Below are 15,845 nucleotides of genomic sequence, written 5' to 3'. Positions count from 1 at the left end.
AGTTTCTTTTTGCAGACTCCCAGGCTCAGAAATTTCTTTGAGAAGATTCAGAATTTAAGATTTTTCCTGTTGCTAAGATTATTTTAAAAAGAAAATAGAAGCCTGCTTAGAGCCTGATTATAGCAAATGGGAAAGCTGCCAGGTGTCAGAGGCCTACCTTGACTTCACCAGAGAAAGCGTTTTACTTTGCAAATGTTAAAATCATTCAAGTACAACATTACCTTAGAATAGGTAGCAATTAATTTTTGCAAGTTTCTCATATATTTCTTTTTAAAGAAGTTTAAATAATTGCTGATAGGAATGTAAAACAATGCAACTACTTTGAAAAACAGTTTGAGAGCTCAAAAATGTTAAATACAGAATTACTGAATGAATAAGTCAGCAATTCTGTAGCTGAATATTTGAGAGGTGAAAACACATCTATCCAAAATCTTGTACTGACGTTCATAGCAGCATTATTTCAATACCCAAAAAAGTAGAAATAACTCAAATGTCTATCATTTGATGAAAGGATAAACAAAATATTACATATACACAGAGTATATTATGCAACCATGAAAAAGAATGAAATACAGACACATGAATGGACCTTGAAAACCTAATTTAAAAAAAAAAGTCCAAAATGTCCATATACCATGTGATTCCTTTTATACAAATTGCCCAGAGTAGACAAATCCATAAAGACAGAACTTGTGAGTTGTTCCTACGATTGGGAGCTGGGTGGAAGGACTGGGAAAAGCTGCTAAAAGATATGGGGTCTCTTGTTGGAGTGATAGAAAGAGTGCTAAAATTAGAATGATGGTTGTACTATTCCGTAACTATACTAATTACTATAAGCCACTGAATTGTATGCTTTAAAAAGGTAAATTTTTTTTCAGTTATATTTCAGTAAAATTTGTTTTAAACATTTAAATCAAGTTGAACTTATTAAATTAGAGGAAAAAGGCAATAACAATATTCACATTCTTAACATTTTGTTGGATTTTTTCTTCCTGTATTTAGAATTATCTTTACCTAGATATAGCTTTGCTTATTTGTTGGTCTTCATTCCCCATGTCTAAGCATTTCCCTCATTATGACATTAGTCTTTATGTGCCTCATTCTTTTTTTAATATTTTATTATTTTTATTTTATGTGTATGATTGTATTGCCTGCATGTATGTGATGTACCCATGTCCTGCAATGCTGTGGAGGTCAGAAGAGGGTGTCGCATTCCCCTGGAACTGGAGTTAAGGATGGTTTGTGGCCGCCATGTGGGTGCTGGGAATCAAACCCAGGTCCTCTGCAAGAGCAGTCAGTGCTCTTAACCACTGAGCCATCTCTCCAGCCCCTATGTGCCTCATTCTGATGACAACACAATGCTGCCTTCCTTTGTAGTCAACATAGGTTGCTTCCAACTTTTCCTGATGCAAATGATGCTATATAGGAACTTGTATGTTTCCATAGCTTTCTTTTTCTGTTAAGTAAATTTCCGTAAGATGAATTTATATGCAGAAATACTGAATCAAAGACAACTATGTTTAAGACTCTTAATGCTAGATTCTTTTCAAATATAAATGTATCCAAGGGTGGCCTCAGACTTGGAGTCTTTCTGCTGCCACCTCCCTAGTGCAAGGATTACCAGATGTGAGCACCATTGTGCTTAGCTTATATTTTTAAAAATAATTTTATGACTTACAGAAAAGTTGCAGAGCTAGTGTAAGGATTCCTCTGGGCCACACTCAGTTCTTACCACTGTTACCATCTCATGTTATTATGGCACATGCATCACATCTAAGACACCAACACAGACACACAGTTACTAGTAAGTAAGCTTCTGACTTTAACAATTTTCTGTTAAAATTCCTTTCCTGTTCGAGGATCCAATCCAGGATTTAATGTTAAGGTTTTACTATTTTAAAAATTTAATGTACTAACAGAGTATAAGGGCTCTAGTGGGGGGAGGAGGTTATGGGAGGGTACCATCTGAGAAGTGGGTGTATAGTTGAATAAGATGGTTTGGGATGTTCTGTGTGATATACACACACAGAAAAAAAATCAACAAATTTTAAAAATGTATTATATTTGAGGAAGAAGCATAAAAGTTTTGTCATGTTAATTAGTAGAGGTGATAAACATTACCATTGAAATCTACTCGATGACTTTATAGACATACACAGGCACCAAGAATCCAAGTGCAACCGATCATGACTAGTAATAATCAGGTACATACATATTAGAGATGCATGCACCAAAATCTCAATGTTATTAGCAAAAACAATGAGTCTTTCTGTAAGAAATATTATATTTTAAAATGAAATGGAGACCTTTTTTAAAGGTGTTAAAAACTCATTCAATTTTATATCTTACAGGGCTTATACTGAGTTCAATATTGTATAACTGTATTGATTCAATAGCGAACCTAGAAATTCTATAGCCACTTTTGAAGGAGCTGTGTCTTTGCTCTGGAAACTATTATTGGGCATATTAAAGCTGTAATGATACACTTCTTCTAAAAAAATAATATTAAAAAAATTTAATGTAACATATATGAAATGTTATTACATTGTTACCAGTCTTGTTTTAAGCCATATTTAAGAGAATGTTTCTAATTATTTTGCCTACTAGGGAGAAGACTTATGAATTAATCCCACAGACATACAGTCCAAGTATTATTCTTGTTCCTTATAAACTGGAAATACTCTTTTGTGATTTTACTGCCCCAAAGTGAATAATCTGAATGTAGTCTTCAGGAAACATCAGGTCAAATACATTGAGAGACAGTATGCAGGCGTACAGCCTATATTCTTTAAAAAAACATTAAGGTCAAGGAAAGAAAGACTAGCCATCTGCTGCAGATGGATGGAGACACAGGAAACATGACCATAGAGTGGATCTGAAACCAAGAGCAAAAGTAATTAGCTATAAAAGACACTATTTGGGCAATTTACAAAACTAAATATGAACTAAAGAATAGAAAACAAAATGACATAGACCTTAAATCTCCTGGTTGTCATAATGAAGTCTACCAGTGAAAGAGTGTTCCAGACTTAGGAAGCACACTGACATGCTTAGTGGCAGAGGGATGGGGTTTCTGGCCTAACCCTTGATACAGAAAAACTAGTGTGCATACATAAGTAAATATACACTTGCACACATGTTGTAAAGGGGAGGATGACAAAACAAATGGTGTAAAATGCACATAATTGGTCAGCCTAGCTAAAGAATATTAGTGTGCTTTTTTCTGTGATTCTTGTAACTTTTCCATAAGTTTGAAATTGCTTCAAAGTCCAGATTCTCACACATGTGTGCATGCATGCACTCACACCACTTAAAAAAACAAACAAACAAACAAACAAAAAACAGCGACAACCAGACATACAGGATTAAACTACAGACTTAGAATCTTCTTGAGTCCTCACAGATCCTGTATGCCTGTTTTGGCCTGTGGGAATGTGCACTACTACAGACTTCATTTTTTATGTGCAGTTAGGGCCATGTTTCATAACTCCTGACTTCTTACAGGCCACTAAAACCCAATGTTCTCGACCATTAGTGCAGTACGAAAGTGTGTGGAAAACTCAGAATCCAATCTGGCGATGCTTGGCAGAATTACAGAGAGCTGTCACAGAGCTGTGGCTTCCTTTACTGGAGCAAACCTCTGCTGATGGGGCAGGTTTTGAACTGTTTGAAGTATTCCTGAAAGGAAAACCTGCTAAGTGCTACTTTCCTTCATGGTATCATTGCCATTTTGATGTTTCTGGCATTTGGTTCTCTGAGTTTTGTCCAGTGGGAATGGGCTTGTAGTCTTTTACTTCTCTTAGTCGGTCAGAGATATTTGAGAGTTTCTGGCTGTGGGGAGTAACCCAGGGGCACTTTATTTGACCTCTACCAGGTAACTTTTTTCCACCTGAGATGTGGCTGACTTTTTGCTTTGTGTCTTGGTCTTTGTTGGAACAAAAGAGAGCTGACGAGGACTGCTGTTTCCTCCCAGTACTGGGTTAGTAGCTGCTCTAACTCCTCAAATTTGTCTTGAGAGTGAAAAACCAAAAGCCTCCCAGACCTGCAAGTGTGATGCTGATTTTCCTCAGGTTGCTACTAAATAATCAGTTAGGTGTCCAGTTTCAGGCCTCGGCACAGTCAGCTCGAGCACTCCAGACTAGCCTATCCCTTGGAGCCATCTATTTGAGTAATCTTTTATGAAGAAAAGAATAAGTAAAGTATCTGTTACATTAGAGTAGTAGTGACAGGTAATTTTTGTGAACAGGTAATTACAGTAAATAGTAATTTTTGCCTGTCTTAAAGTTTGACTTTGTTATTCTGTCAGCTTTTTACAATAGGAGTAGAAGACATTTTATCACAAATACTGTTCATATTAATGAATCAGAATGTTGATTTTGCTGTTTAAACCATATGGTATAATGAAAGATTCTTTTTTAACTTTATTTTTATTTTATGTGTATGAATGTTATACCTGCATGTGCGTAAGTGCACCCATGTCATGCAGTGCTAGCAGAGGTCAAAAAGGATGTCAGATCCTATGGAAGTGGAGTTCAACGAATGATTGTTAGCCACCATGTAGATACTAGGATTTGAAACCAGGTCTTCTGCAAGAGCAGTCAGTGCTGTTAACCACTGAGCCATCTCTCCAGCCCTATAATGAGAAATTCTTAATGATGTAATGGCTTCTCTTGATGGCATGATGACCATGTCCTGTAAGGCAGTCTTGACCCAGCAATCTCACTTCTATGAAGTTGTCCTGTTGATAGCTTCACCTGTCTACAGAGCTAAACACTCAAGATTATCTTGTGGCATGGTTTGAAGTGATAGATGTTGGGAAACAAGCCAAGGCCCCTCAACAAATAGGTTAAATAAATTATGGTAAACCTATAAACTAGGATAATATGTGCCTATTAAAATTATAATCTGTAGCATTATGAGCCCAAGCCTCTAACGGCTGTGCCATCTCTCCAGCCCACCAGTCCTTTTTTTTAAATTAAAAAAATGTTTTCAGTGAAAATATTTTTGGTTAGCCTGTCTACTAGCCTCTGGTCCTCCATCCCCACTGATGGCTAGCTTCAGTTGTCGACACTCCTGAGTGGAGGAAACCTCAATTGAGGAATTTCCTCTATTGGGTTAGCCTGTCCTGTGGCCATGTCTGTGGGACATTTTCTCAATTGTTGAGTGGTATGGGAGGGCCTAGCCCACTGTAGGTGATGCCATCCTTGGGCAGGTGGACCTGTGTTATATAAGAAACTTTTTTTTTTTATCTTTTTGAGACAGGGTCTCCCTGTAGCCCCAGCTGACCTGGAACTCACTATGTAGACCAGGTTGGCCTCAAACTCACAGAGATCCACCTTCCTCTGCCTCCCAAGTGCTGAGACTACAGGTGTGCACCACCACGCCTGGCTTAAGAAACTTTTTTTAACATCCATGATGTAGCAGATATCAGTACTCCATTTCTTTTTACAGCTGAATAATAGCCTATCATAATGATATATCACATTTTATTTGTCTGTTGTGAATCATGTTACTATGAACATTTTTGAGCAAGATTTTTCACTGCTCTTGAATATATATCCAAATATGGATTTACAGAATCATAATGATCACTCTGTTTCATTTTTTCAGGAACACCCAAACTGTTTTCTAATGTGGCTAACCCAGTGATGACAGTTCTATTGTTTTTACATCCTTAGCAATACTTGTTATTGCTTGACTTCTTATTTTAACATTTGCTATTATAAGGAATTTTTTTGTGCCCTACCCCCAATTCTTATACTGAAAACCTAATCCCAAGGTGATGATATTAAGGAGTGGGGCATTAGGAAAGTAGTTAAATCAGGAGTAGAGAGCCCCATAAATGAGATTAGTGCTTTTATGAAAAGGTCCATCAGGAGTCTGAGCCCTCTGTCATGTGAGGGGGTCTGAGTGAAAGGGAACTTCTGTGAGAAAGGGAGCCTTTCCTAGACCCTAAGTCTGCCAGTGCTTTGATCTTGTACTCTCCAGCCTCTGTGGCTACTGGATGGATATCTGATGTTGTGAACTCCCCATTCCTGTCTATGTGCTGCTTGATTCAGTTTCTATTTCACTGAGGATTTTTCACTGAAGTGATCTTTAGTTTTCTTGTAGCGTCTGCCTGGTTTTAGTGTGAGGAATCAGCCTCCAAGAATTAAGAAGAGATGTTTCTTCCTCACTGTTTTTAGAAGAGCTTGTGAAGAATTGGCATGGATCCTTCTTTAAACATGTGGTAGAATTCACCAGAGAAGCCTTTGTTCCTGGACTTCTCTTTGTAGGTTTTGATTACCAAGTCTGTCACTTGACTTCTTAAGATCTATTCAGATTTCCTACTTCCTGAGTCAGTTTTAACAGAACCTGTCTAGAAATCCATCTAAGCTACAGAGATATTCTTATTCATTGGCATGCACTTGCCTATAGATTTCAGATTGTTTATAAATGATTGGTAGCAAAATACCCACTTACATTTCTGATTTTATTTTATTTTTTAAAATATTTTATTATTTTTATTTTATGTGTATATGTGTATTGCCTGCATGTAGATAAGTGTACCCATGTTGTGCAGTGCCCGTGGAGAACAGAAGAAACTGTTGGATCCCCTGGAACTGGAGTTACAGACAGTTTTAGCTGCCATGTGGGTGCTGGGATTCAAACCCGGGTCTTCTGCAAGAACAGTCAGTGTTCTTAACCACTGAGCCATCTATCTCTCCAGCCCCACATTTCTGATTTTAATAAATTGAATCTTTGCTTTTATCCCCCCTTGGCAAGTCTACATAAAAGGTTGTCAGTTTGTTGCTTTTTTCAAAGATTCATCTTTCAATTTTGTTTTCTCCTTCTTTTGTGTTTCTATTCTCTAAATGTTATCTTTGCTATCATCTTTATTTCTTACCTTCTGTTTGCTTTGGGTTTAGTTTTCTTTTTGAAACTAATGTCTGAGTATGGATCTTTTTAGTTCATCTAACTTGACTTTGTTGAGCTCTGTTATATAAATTCATGTTTTTCATGTAATTTGGGAAGTATTTATGTTATTTCTTCAAAATGCCTTCTCTCTGGGAGCATTGCATGGAACTAGGCTGCTTGGTCACCTTTAGCATGGTGAGTTTTTGCTGACCCAGCTGAGCCAAGCCAAGTCTCCTGCTGAATCTGTAGGAAGATTCCTAGTTTCATAAGGAGATGGAGCAGATTTGCCAACATGCAACCAAGGTCAGGGGAACCTTATTCCTGGGGCTAGGGAGATGGCTCAGTTAGAGTACTTGCTATGTAGGTAGGAGGATCCAAGTTAAGATCCCTAGAACCCATGTGAAAAAGCCAGGCACAGCAATGTACATCTATAATTCCAGCACTGGGGAGGCAGAGACAGGAGGATCCCTGGAGCTTGCTAGTCAGACAGCCTAGCCAAATTGGTGAGCTGCAAATCCAATGAGACACTTTATCTCAAAAATAAGATAGAGAAACTAAGGAAGCTATCTGACATTGACCTTTGTCTTCCACGTGCATGTACACACATACATGAACAGCTATACACACAGATACCACAAACAGACTGATTCTCTCTCTCTCTCTCTCTCCTCTCTTCTCTCTTCTTTCTCCTCTCTCTCCTCTCTCTCCTCTCTCTCTCTTCCCCTCTCTCCCCCCTCTCCCAGAGTTACCTTTGGGGGCCTCCCACCTCCAGCACTTCATAAAAGCCAGGTTCCAGTTTGACACTATTAGAGGATTTAAACCATTTAGAGGGAAAGGATTTGGAAATGGCTGGAGTCTGAGTTTGAGGATGTTGCCAAGCTAGTTGTGGAAATAACAAACTACCATTTTTGGTGAAAGACTTCAGCTGTACTGTTTTATGCCACCAGAAAAGGTACATGGTGATCTTTTTTAAAGAATAGAATGTTCCATTTCATCAGCCATCATATCCAGCAGTGAAACAGGATAATCAGAATTGGAAATGTGGGCAAAAGATAGAGAACAATTTAAAAGGAAACAAAAGTTACTCCGGAAGAGATTAGCTGAAGAAAGAATTCATTATAGTTATCCTTCATTGGCTTTACCTTATATGAAAAAGGAGGTTTTAGGCTTACAGAAGAAAGAGGAAAAAGAGGTTTCAAAGGCACTCCCAACTCTCCAGAGAAGTTGGGATAGCCAGGGCCCCACTCCAGTTTGTACACCATTTTTAGAGAGACAAAAAATCAGAAGTGACTGAAATGAATGATGATAAAAATAAAATCATTTTTTAAACAGCCTGTGTCCATTGTAAAAGAAAAAGTACAAAGAGACCCCCGTTCCTATCCATTCAGGGAAAAAAGACAGAAAAAAAGCAGTCAATGGCTGAATGCATTGTGTGTAGCATGTGTTCTGAAACGGAGTGATGATTCCATTATAAGGCTGACTATATTTTACAGTAAAAGGCATGCATTGATGAGACTCTTGGAAGAAAAAGTTTGTTAATTCCAATAAGGAGGGCAGTGATTGAGTGAGCCCATCCTGCCTCGTAGAAGTCCAGGAGATGCATTCCAGCCTGCAGTGCTATGGCTTGCTCTGCCCTCATCCTGTCTCCTCTAGTTTTCTTTCCACTTAGCTTACTCTGCCTGCGTTAAAAGATCACTATTAAACTGTAGCTTTTCTTCATCACCAAGTAAAGATCCCCAATCTTCTTTGACCCTCTATGCACTGTTTGTACACATTTAACCTAAAAGGTATTTTAGACTTGAACGTCAGGTGGCTGAAGCTGTAAGTTATGTGGGTTTGAGAAGACAGTTCAAGTGTTAATACAGATTTGTCTTTGTCTTCAGGTACTAACACAGATTCAGAAATGACCCATTTTCATCAAGAATGTTAAATTTTGAATTAGTGTCTTCAGTATAGAATTGTGTTCCAGATTCAAATTGTGACCAACAACTACAGCTTTTTTATAGTATATTTGTATTCAAGTAGGACTTTGGAACTTTGGAGAAAAATAGCACTTTCTTACCTGCTTCTTCAGTTTCTGGTGCCCTTGAAATGTGCTCACTCCAGAGTCACTAGAGCATACCCCCGCGGAGCCCCTCTCCTCCTTTCCTCCCTTCTAGGACTTAGATGCCTTTGATATACTTGATGGTACTTGGGGCTCTACTCAGTTTTCTTTGTTCTTTTTTCTCTCAGATTGAATAATTGCAATGAACTTACATTCAAAACAGCTAATTCCTTCTTCTGCCTATTTAGAGCTGCTGGTGAGCCCCTCTAATTTTTCATTCTGTTGATTGTACTTCCTTCCAACTGCAGAATTTCATACTTCTATTTGATTCTGGTTTTTATAATTTATATCGCTTATGTTAATTAATTTGCGTGTCATGCTGGGGATTAAACCTATAGTCTTTGCTCAAGTGTTCTACCACTGAGCTATACTTCCAACACTCTAATTTTTGTTATTGTTGTTTTGAGACAGGGTCTCATGTAGCCTAAGTTGGCCTTAAACTCCCTATGTAACTAGCTAAACTGACCTTGAAATCCTTGTCCTCCTGTCTCTACCTCCCAACTGCTGGAATTATAGGCATGCCTGACTCCTGCCTTATAATTTATGTATCTTTATTAATAGTCTCTATTTTTACATTATTCTCATCCTTGTAATCTCTCCTCTGCGTCTTTCCTCTCTCCCTTCTTCTGTCCCTCCCTCTACCTTTTCTTCCCTTCCTCCCTCTTCCCAATCCCCTCTCTCTTTCATTTTTGAGATAGAGCCCACTAAATCCTGGGCTGGCCTCAAAATTATCCTCCAGCCTCAGCCTCCTGGGTACTGGGGTACATTTTGAACATAATTTCCCTTAACTGTTTGAGCATATTTAGCTAACTATAGCTAATTTAATACCTTTACTTAGTTCAATACCTGGACTTTCTCAGAGGTAATTTCTATTGCCTGTCAATACTCATACTCTGTATAAGAGCCAAAGTTTCTTATTTCTTTTCATTTTATTTTAAATAATTAAATGTTGCAATTCTGAAAATTCTTCCATCCCAGAATTTGTTAGTTGCTGTTTGTTTCACAACTTTCTGACCTACTATGTGGATTATTTTTCATATGTGGTCACTGAGGGTTCTGTTAAATTGACGTAATGATTAGCTAATAATCATTATCTCTAAATAGAACTTTCTTTAATGCTTGGAACTAGAATCCTCACAGTCTTTGCCAAGAGGCTCTAGGTATGTGTTGGGACACAGCTTCAACATTCACCTGAGTGCTTACAACTCAAAGTAAGCCAGAGATGAGAGTCCAGAAACTTCATGGAAGTATTTCTTGAACATACCCACTGCCCTGAGTATGCAGGTGGTTATCTAGATTCCCAGGAGTATGCTGGAGCTTCTCAGAGCCCTCTTCCCCCAGTGTGCATCCCTTTCACCAATTTTCCCTTCAAAACTTTTAGCCTTCTGTTATCCTGAATGTTACTTGCTGTCAAATGATGGCTCGTGTGGAAATGGGGCCTTGAAAGGATGCTGCCTCTGTTCTCCCTCTTCCAGCAGCTGCTTGATTGCTGGTTGTCAGGATGAGTACAGTTTTCAAGTTTACTACCACCTGGCAACACCAGGAAGCTTATCTTACTAAGATGCAACCAGTTGTCCTAAATAAATGTTCCCCAGATTGCTAGAAAATGGTTAACTCCAGAGTTCTGAAACTTTTCCAGGGTTACCATCTCTTTTTTGGAGCAGAGAATTTTCAGAGGTCAATTCTACCACTTGCCTCTGGCATCCTTGTTAATTTATTGACTTCAAAGTTATGGAGGCTTTTGGTTTGGGTTTTTTGTTGTTGTTGTTGTTGTTGTTGTGTTTTTGTTTTTATTTTGGGATTACAAGAGACAGTATGTTTGAAGAGAAGCATTACCTGGATGCCATTTGAGTTCTCTGGCTTTGGGGCCTTGGTTTTTCCATCAACAGAGGAAGGGTGCAAGCACTTCTTACATCTCTCCATCTGCCTCTGTGAAGTAAGTGCTCTCATGACTGTGGAGTGCTTTGGTCCTTTAGGAAGAAAAGCACTTAACTTTTGGAAGGCTTCATGCTTGTAATTCTGCTGGGCACTGTGTCCCCTTGTTCAAGCCACTGAGCCATTTGCCTGCCCAGTCTCTGCCTCTTTTCTTTTCTCTCTCTCCCTTGCTCAAAGACTAGGCTCAGCTTCCCATAAACATGCCAGTAAATTTAAATTACTTCAAATGTCTTTGAAGTTTCTTGAAGGTATTATTTATATTCTGACTACAAATTTTGAATATTCTATATATGATCCAGTATGTTTTAGTGCCATTCTGAAAGTGATTACTGGAGGTTTTTATTTTAGACATAGTACTAGAAGTAGTTTGAAACTTCTAAATGTTCTTATGCATTTCCCTGATTTGCTTTTTAAAAAATTATTTCTGTCGCCGGGCGTGGTGGCGCACGCCTTTAATCCCAACACTCCAGAGGCAGAGGCAGGCAGATCTCTTTGAGTTTGAGTTCAAGGCCAGCCTGGTCTACATAGTGAGTTCCAGGCCAACTAGGGCTACAGGGAGACCCTGTCTCAAAAAGACCAAAACAACTTTTAAATATTGTCAAGTTCCTTTGTAGTACTACTGAGTTAGCTTCTGCATAAGTGGTTTTAGAACTCAATTGAGGGGGGGTTGTTACTGCAGTAAAATAAACAGAACCTAACATTTACTAATTTAATTTCAGTTTAGCCATGCACTTTAGCTGGATTAAGCACATGTACTTCAGTTTTTAGAAATGGATTGTGTGGTTCCTTGGTGAGTGTTGCTCTGTACAGCAACATTAGTATAAAGTAGTAGTATGCACTGTAATATGTTTTGCTAATCCATTTTGTAGGAAGACATGAGTTTTATCCTGCGTAGTAGGCATTGTTTTCCACAGTCTTTCTTCCGTTAGTTCCTCTCATTTCTACTTTCTTGTTCATATGTGGCATGCCTAACTTGCCCTTCATTTTGCAGGTTGCAGTGCAGGCAGGAAGTACCTCAGGGACAATCATGTCAAGAGGATTGTATCAACCAGCAACAATCTTTATGGACCACCAAATGTCAGCCATCTCAAGCATTGAAGATTTCAGTACAGAGCAGAAAGCTCCCCAACCCACAAAGAACTTTTCAATTCCTGACCCACGTTCACACCAACAGACAGCCCAGAGCATCAATGTGACAGACAGCTATGTAGTACAAACTAATAGTGACACACAGTGCTTAAATAAGACTGACAAAATAGATGGAAAGACATTTCTTCAGATTGGTGAGAAAACGCCAGTCACAACTAGTGTGTTGTCTGAGAAAGAACAAACTCATTGCTTGGAGATAGAAAGCAACACACATCACAGAAAGAGTAATTTATCTGAAGGCAAAAAGTCTGCTGAACTCCATTCCTCGTTACAGGAAAGATTAAGTCCAGAGAACAGAACCACTGATTTAAAGTGTGACAGTTCCAGCAGATCAGAGGGATCAGACAGAGAAATCCTGACACAAGAACATATTGAAGTCAAGGAAGAAAGAGCCAGCCCGCCAGTCTCTACGATATCAGTTTCAGAACACTGTGCATCTGAAAATAAGTGGTCTCGAGAGAAGCATTCTGCTTGGCAAGGTTTCTCAGGTAAGATGAGAGGCCAAGCTTGCTTGCTGAATTTTGTTAGTGTTTCGTTTTTCTGGTAGTGAATCTGTATAAAGAAAAAATATACACTAATTTATCTCTTTGCTAAAATTCAAGATAGTGACTTCGTCAATGAAATCCGTTCTAAAGATTAAATGTGTTCATGGAAATATTGTAAAAAATAAAATCTCTGATTTTTAAATTTGTATTTTAAACTATTTTTCAGGGTTGAGAGTATGTTTTGCTCAGTGATAGAATGCGTGCTTATCACGTAGGAGGCCCTGGGTTCATTGATTCCCAGTGTGACTAAACTTAAAAATGTCTAAAGAGAAATCAAATATTTTGAAGTTTTTTGTTACTAATTTTTTTATGTATGTGTATGAGTGCTTTGCCCACATGTATGTATATGTATCATGTGTGTACAATGCCCACGGAGGCCAGAAGAGGGTGTCAGAGCTCCTGGAACTGGAGTTATTAATGACTGTTAGCTGCCATGTTGGTGCTGGGAACCAAACCTGGGTCCTCTACAAGAGCAGCCAGTGCTCTTAACTGTGGAGCCATCTGTCCATCCCCGAAATAAAACATTTTAAAAAATATTTTAAAACTATAATTGTGGATTGTTTCTGCATTTTTAAATTTGTGTATGTGGGGGGGTACATATGCGCGTGCATACGTGTGTGTGTGTGTGTGTGTGTGTGTGCATGCCAGAAGACAGCCTCAGGTTTCATCCTTAGAAAGGCTATCAATCTCATTGCCTTGGAGCTTACCAATTAGTCTAGACTGGCAGGCTGGTGAACCCCAAGAATCCTCCTGTCTTTGCCTTAGATCCTCATGATTCTGAGGCAAGTACTTTATTGACCGAGCTATCTCCCAGCCCCATGCTCCTAAACTTTTTTTGGTTGTTTTTGTTGTTGGTAGTGATAGTTGTGTTGTTGTTGTTTTTTGTTGTTTTGAGACAGGGCCTTATTTTGCCCTGGCTAGCCTGGAATTTACTATTTAGACCATATTGGCTTAAAACTCACAGAGTTCTGCCTCCCTTTGCCTCCTGAATACTGGGATTAAAGGTTTTTGTACCACCATACCTGGCTAGCTTTTATACCTTCTTAACTGATGAATAATTCTGTTCTGAGTTACTTGGATTCTCCAAGAAGTTAGTGACCCATAATCCAATCATTTCCCCTCTTACAGATGATCTCAGCCATGGGGACCCAGGGTCACAAAAGCCCTTCCTAAAAATGCAAGACAAGCAGGAAGAAGCAAGTTCATGCAGCAGCAGTGACCTCACAGTCTCTGTCAGTGAAGATGATCTGATTTTAGAGAATTTGGATATACTGCCAAACCCAGTGGCCAAGATGGAGGGTGAAGATGGAATTCAGGCCTCAAGATCTATCCACACTGGGCAACAGACAGATGTCCTGCTCACTGATTATGTTTTGCAAACCCAAAGCTTTCCTGATTCAAAAAGGAAGTCCACCACTGACTCACCAAGACAGTAAGCTATTTCTGTTTTTTTCTCAGTGTTCTGTTTCTTATTATACACATTTTTAGAGTCCATTTCACTGAGGAAATACTACTAAGCACCACGAGGTGTAAGTTGCCTAATCTTATAAGCAGACTTTTAGATAAGATCTAATTTTCTTTAACTTTCTTCCTTTTTTGAAAACATAAGTCCCTTTGATAGCTTAGCTGGTAGAGCAAAGAACATCCTTAGGTTGCTGGTTTGATTCCAGATCAAAGGAGACACTACTGTTGGGGGCTTATCAGTTAAGATCACTGACTGCACTTGCAGAGGACCCAGGTTTGATTCCTAGCACCCACATGGTGGTTAACATCTGTCTGTAGCTCTAGTTCTAGGGGATCCAACGCCTTGTTCTAACCTCTGCAGACACTGCACAACAAGGGTGTACCTACCTGCAGGCAGTCATTGCACTCATACACATAAAATAAATTAAGAAATAATAATAAAAAATAAAACTAAATAGCCTTTAGAAGTGTGAATGTCATTGAGCTGTGGTGATTGGCAACTTATAATTACATCCAGACAATCCCTGGTAAATTCTTAAGTCACCCCACCTAGTCCTTACCCTTATTGTTTAATTTTTTTTTTTAATGGCATTTTGCTACCATAAAGGTGAGAGGTAGACAGACTTACTAGGAATTCAGCTTCAAGAACAAAGAACTTTGTATCTAATGACTTGATCTTCATATCACTTTCCATAGTGTCATTTTTCTCGTATGATTGAAAGAGCTAATAGTGCTTATTGAGTCTCTAAGCCAGACTTCCTTTTCTGGCTATAAATCTGAGAACAGTGGAATCACTAATGTTCAGGAGAGCATCAGTGTAGTACATTTCCAGTACTTTCATTGTCTAACTTAGAGAACTGATATATGTACTTTTATAATTAATTTGATATATTAGGCAGAAGAAAATGTCATCGGAGGTTTTTCTGTATCTCCTCAGTAGAAAACTTAGGAATGAAAAACAAATTCTGTGATTAAAGCAAACAAACAAACCATACTGGTAGCATCAAATGTCTTTTATGGGGAGCAGGAGCCTAAGTAAATAGCTTAAGGTAGGTCTTACCTTTTACAAATGAAGACACTAAGACCAGAAGCATAGCAGTGTCACATAGACCCTTGGGGCAGAACTCCCCTTACAGCCTGCCTCCCCTGTTACCAGCTGCCCCCAAACTTCAGGGATACTGTGATGCTGGTTGCCTTCTATTCCAGTAGTGCAGCTGCAGTGTATGTTGAGTGTACATTCTTCTAAGAGCAAGTGCAAAATACATGCACTGTGGATAGAAGGGACTGAGAGCACTCTTGGTGGGAAATTTGATAGATTGGAGAGGGAAGTCATAATGATTTTTCTATTAATACTTCTCTCATCAAAGAAGTACAGGTATTACATCATAAAATAATACATCAGAGACTTTATGACTAGAGTAGCATGTCTATTTTGTGTTTGTAGACTCATTTTTATGGCAACATACTGAACAAGGTAGTGAGTACCTCAGTAGGCTGAGTAGGAAAGCAGTGTATTTGTTTGGGCTTGATGGTTTTCTGAGGTTAAAAAAGTTACACACACACACACACACACACACACACACACACACACACACGCACGCACACACACAAATGTTCAGAATTACCACATGATCTTTCTCTAGAAGTCAATAATATTCTATATCCCATTCTCCTGTACATGAATGACTTTTTCCCTATAACCTTACATTTAATCATCTTTTGAATACTTTAAATACTATTTTCAAATACTT

The 15,845-nt window shown here is 38.6% G+C and overlaps 1 protein-coding gene across 6 annotated transcripts in view; it reads left to right on the top strand.

Annotated features, from left to right (window-relative positions):
* Kiz (kizuna centrosomal protein) overlaps positions 1-15,845 on the top strand; it is a 142,820-nt gene that overhangs the window by 29,011 nt on the left and 97,964 nt on the right. For 5 of the 6 annotated variants that reach the window (XM_029567604.1, XM_008841289.2, XM_029567598.1 and 2 more), the window contains 2 exons: positions 11,928-12,573; positions 13,759-14,062. In XM_029567604.1, coding sequence (XP_029423464.1) covers positions 11,928-12,573; positions 13,759-14,062 — 950 coding nt within the window. Of the gene's footprint in view, positions 1-10,779; positions 10,938-11,927; positions 12,574-13,758; positions 14,063-15,845 lie in introns of those variants that run through there. The other variant, XM_008841298.3, reaches the window with a different exon arrangement.

This window comes from Nannospalax galili, unplaced genomic scaffold (assembly GCF_000622305.1).
Source record: "Nannospalax galili isolate Female #2095 unplaced genomic scaffold, S.galili_v1.0 scaffold510, whole genome shotgun sequence".
In the NCBI taxonomy this organism is placed as follows: Eukaryota; Metazoa; Chordata; class Mammalia; order Rodentia; family Spalacidae; genus Nannospalax; species Nannospalax galili.
This window is presented reverse-complemented; position numbering and strand designations above follow the sequence as displayed.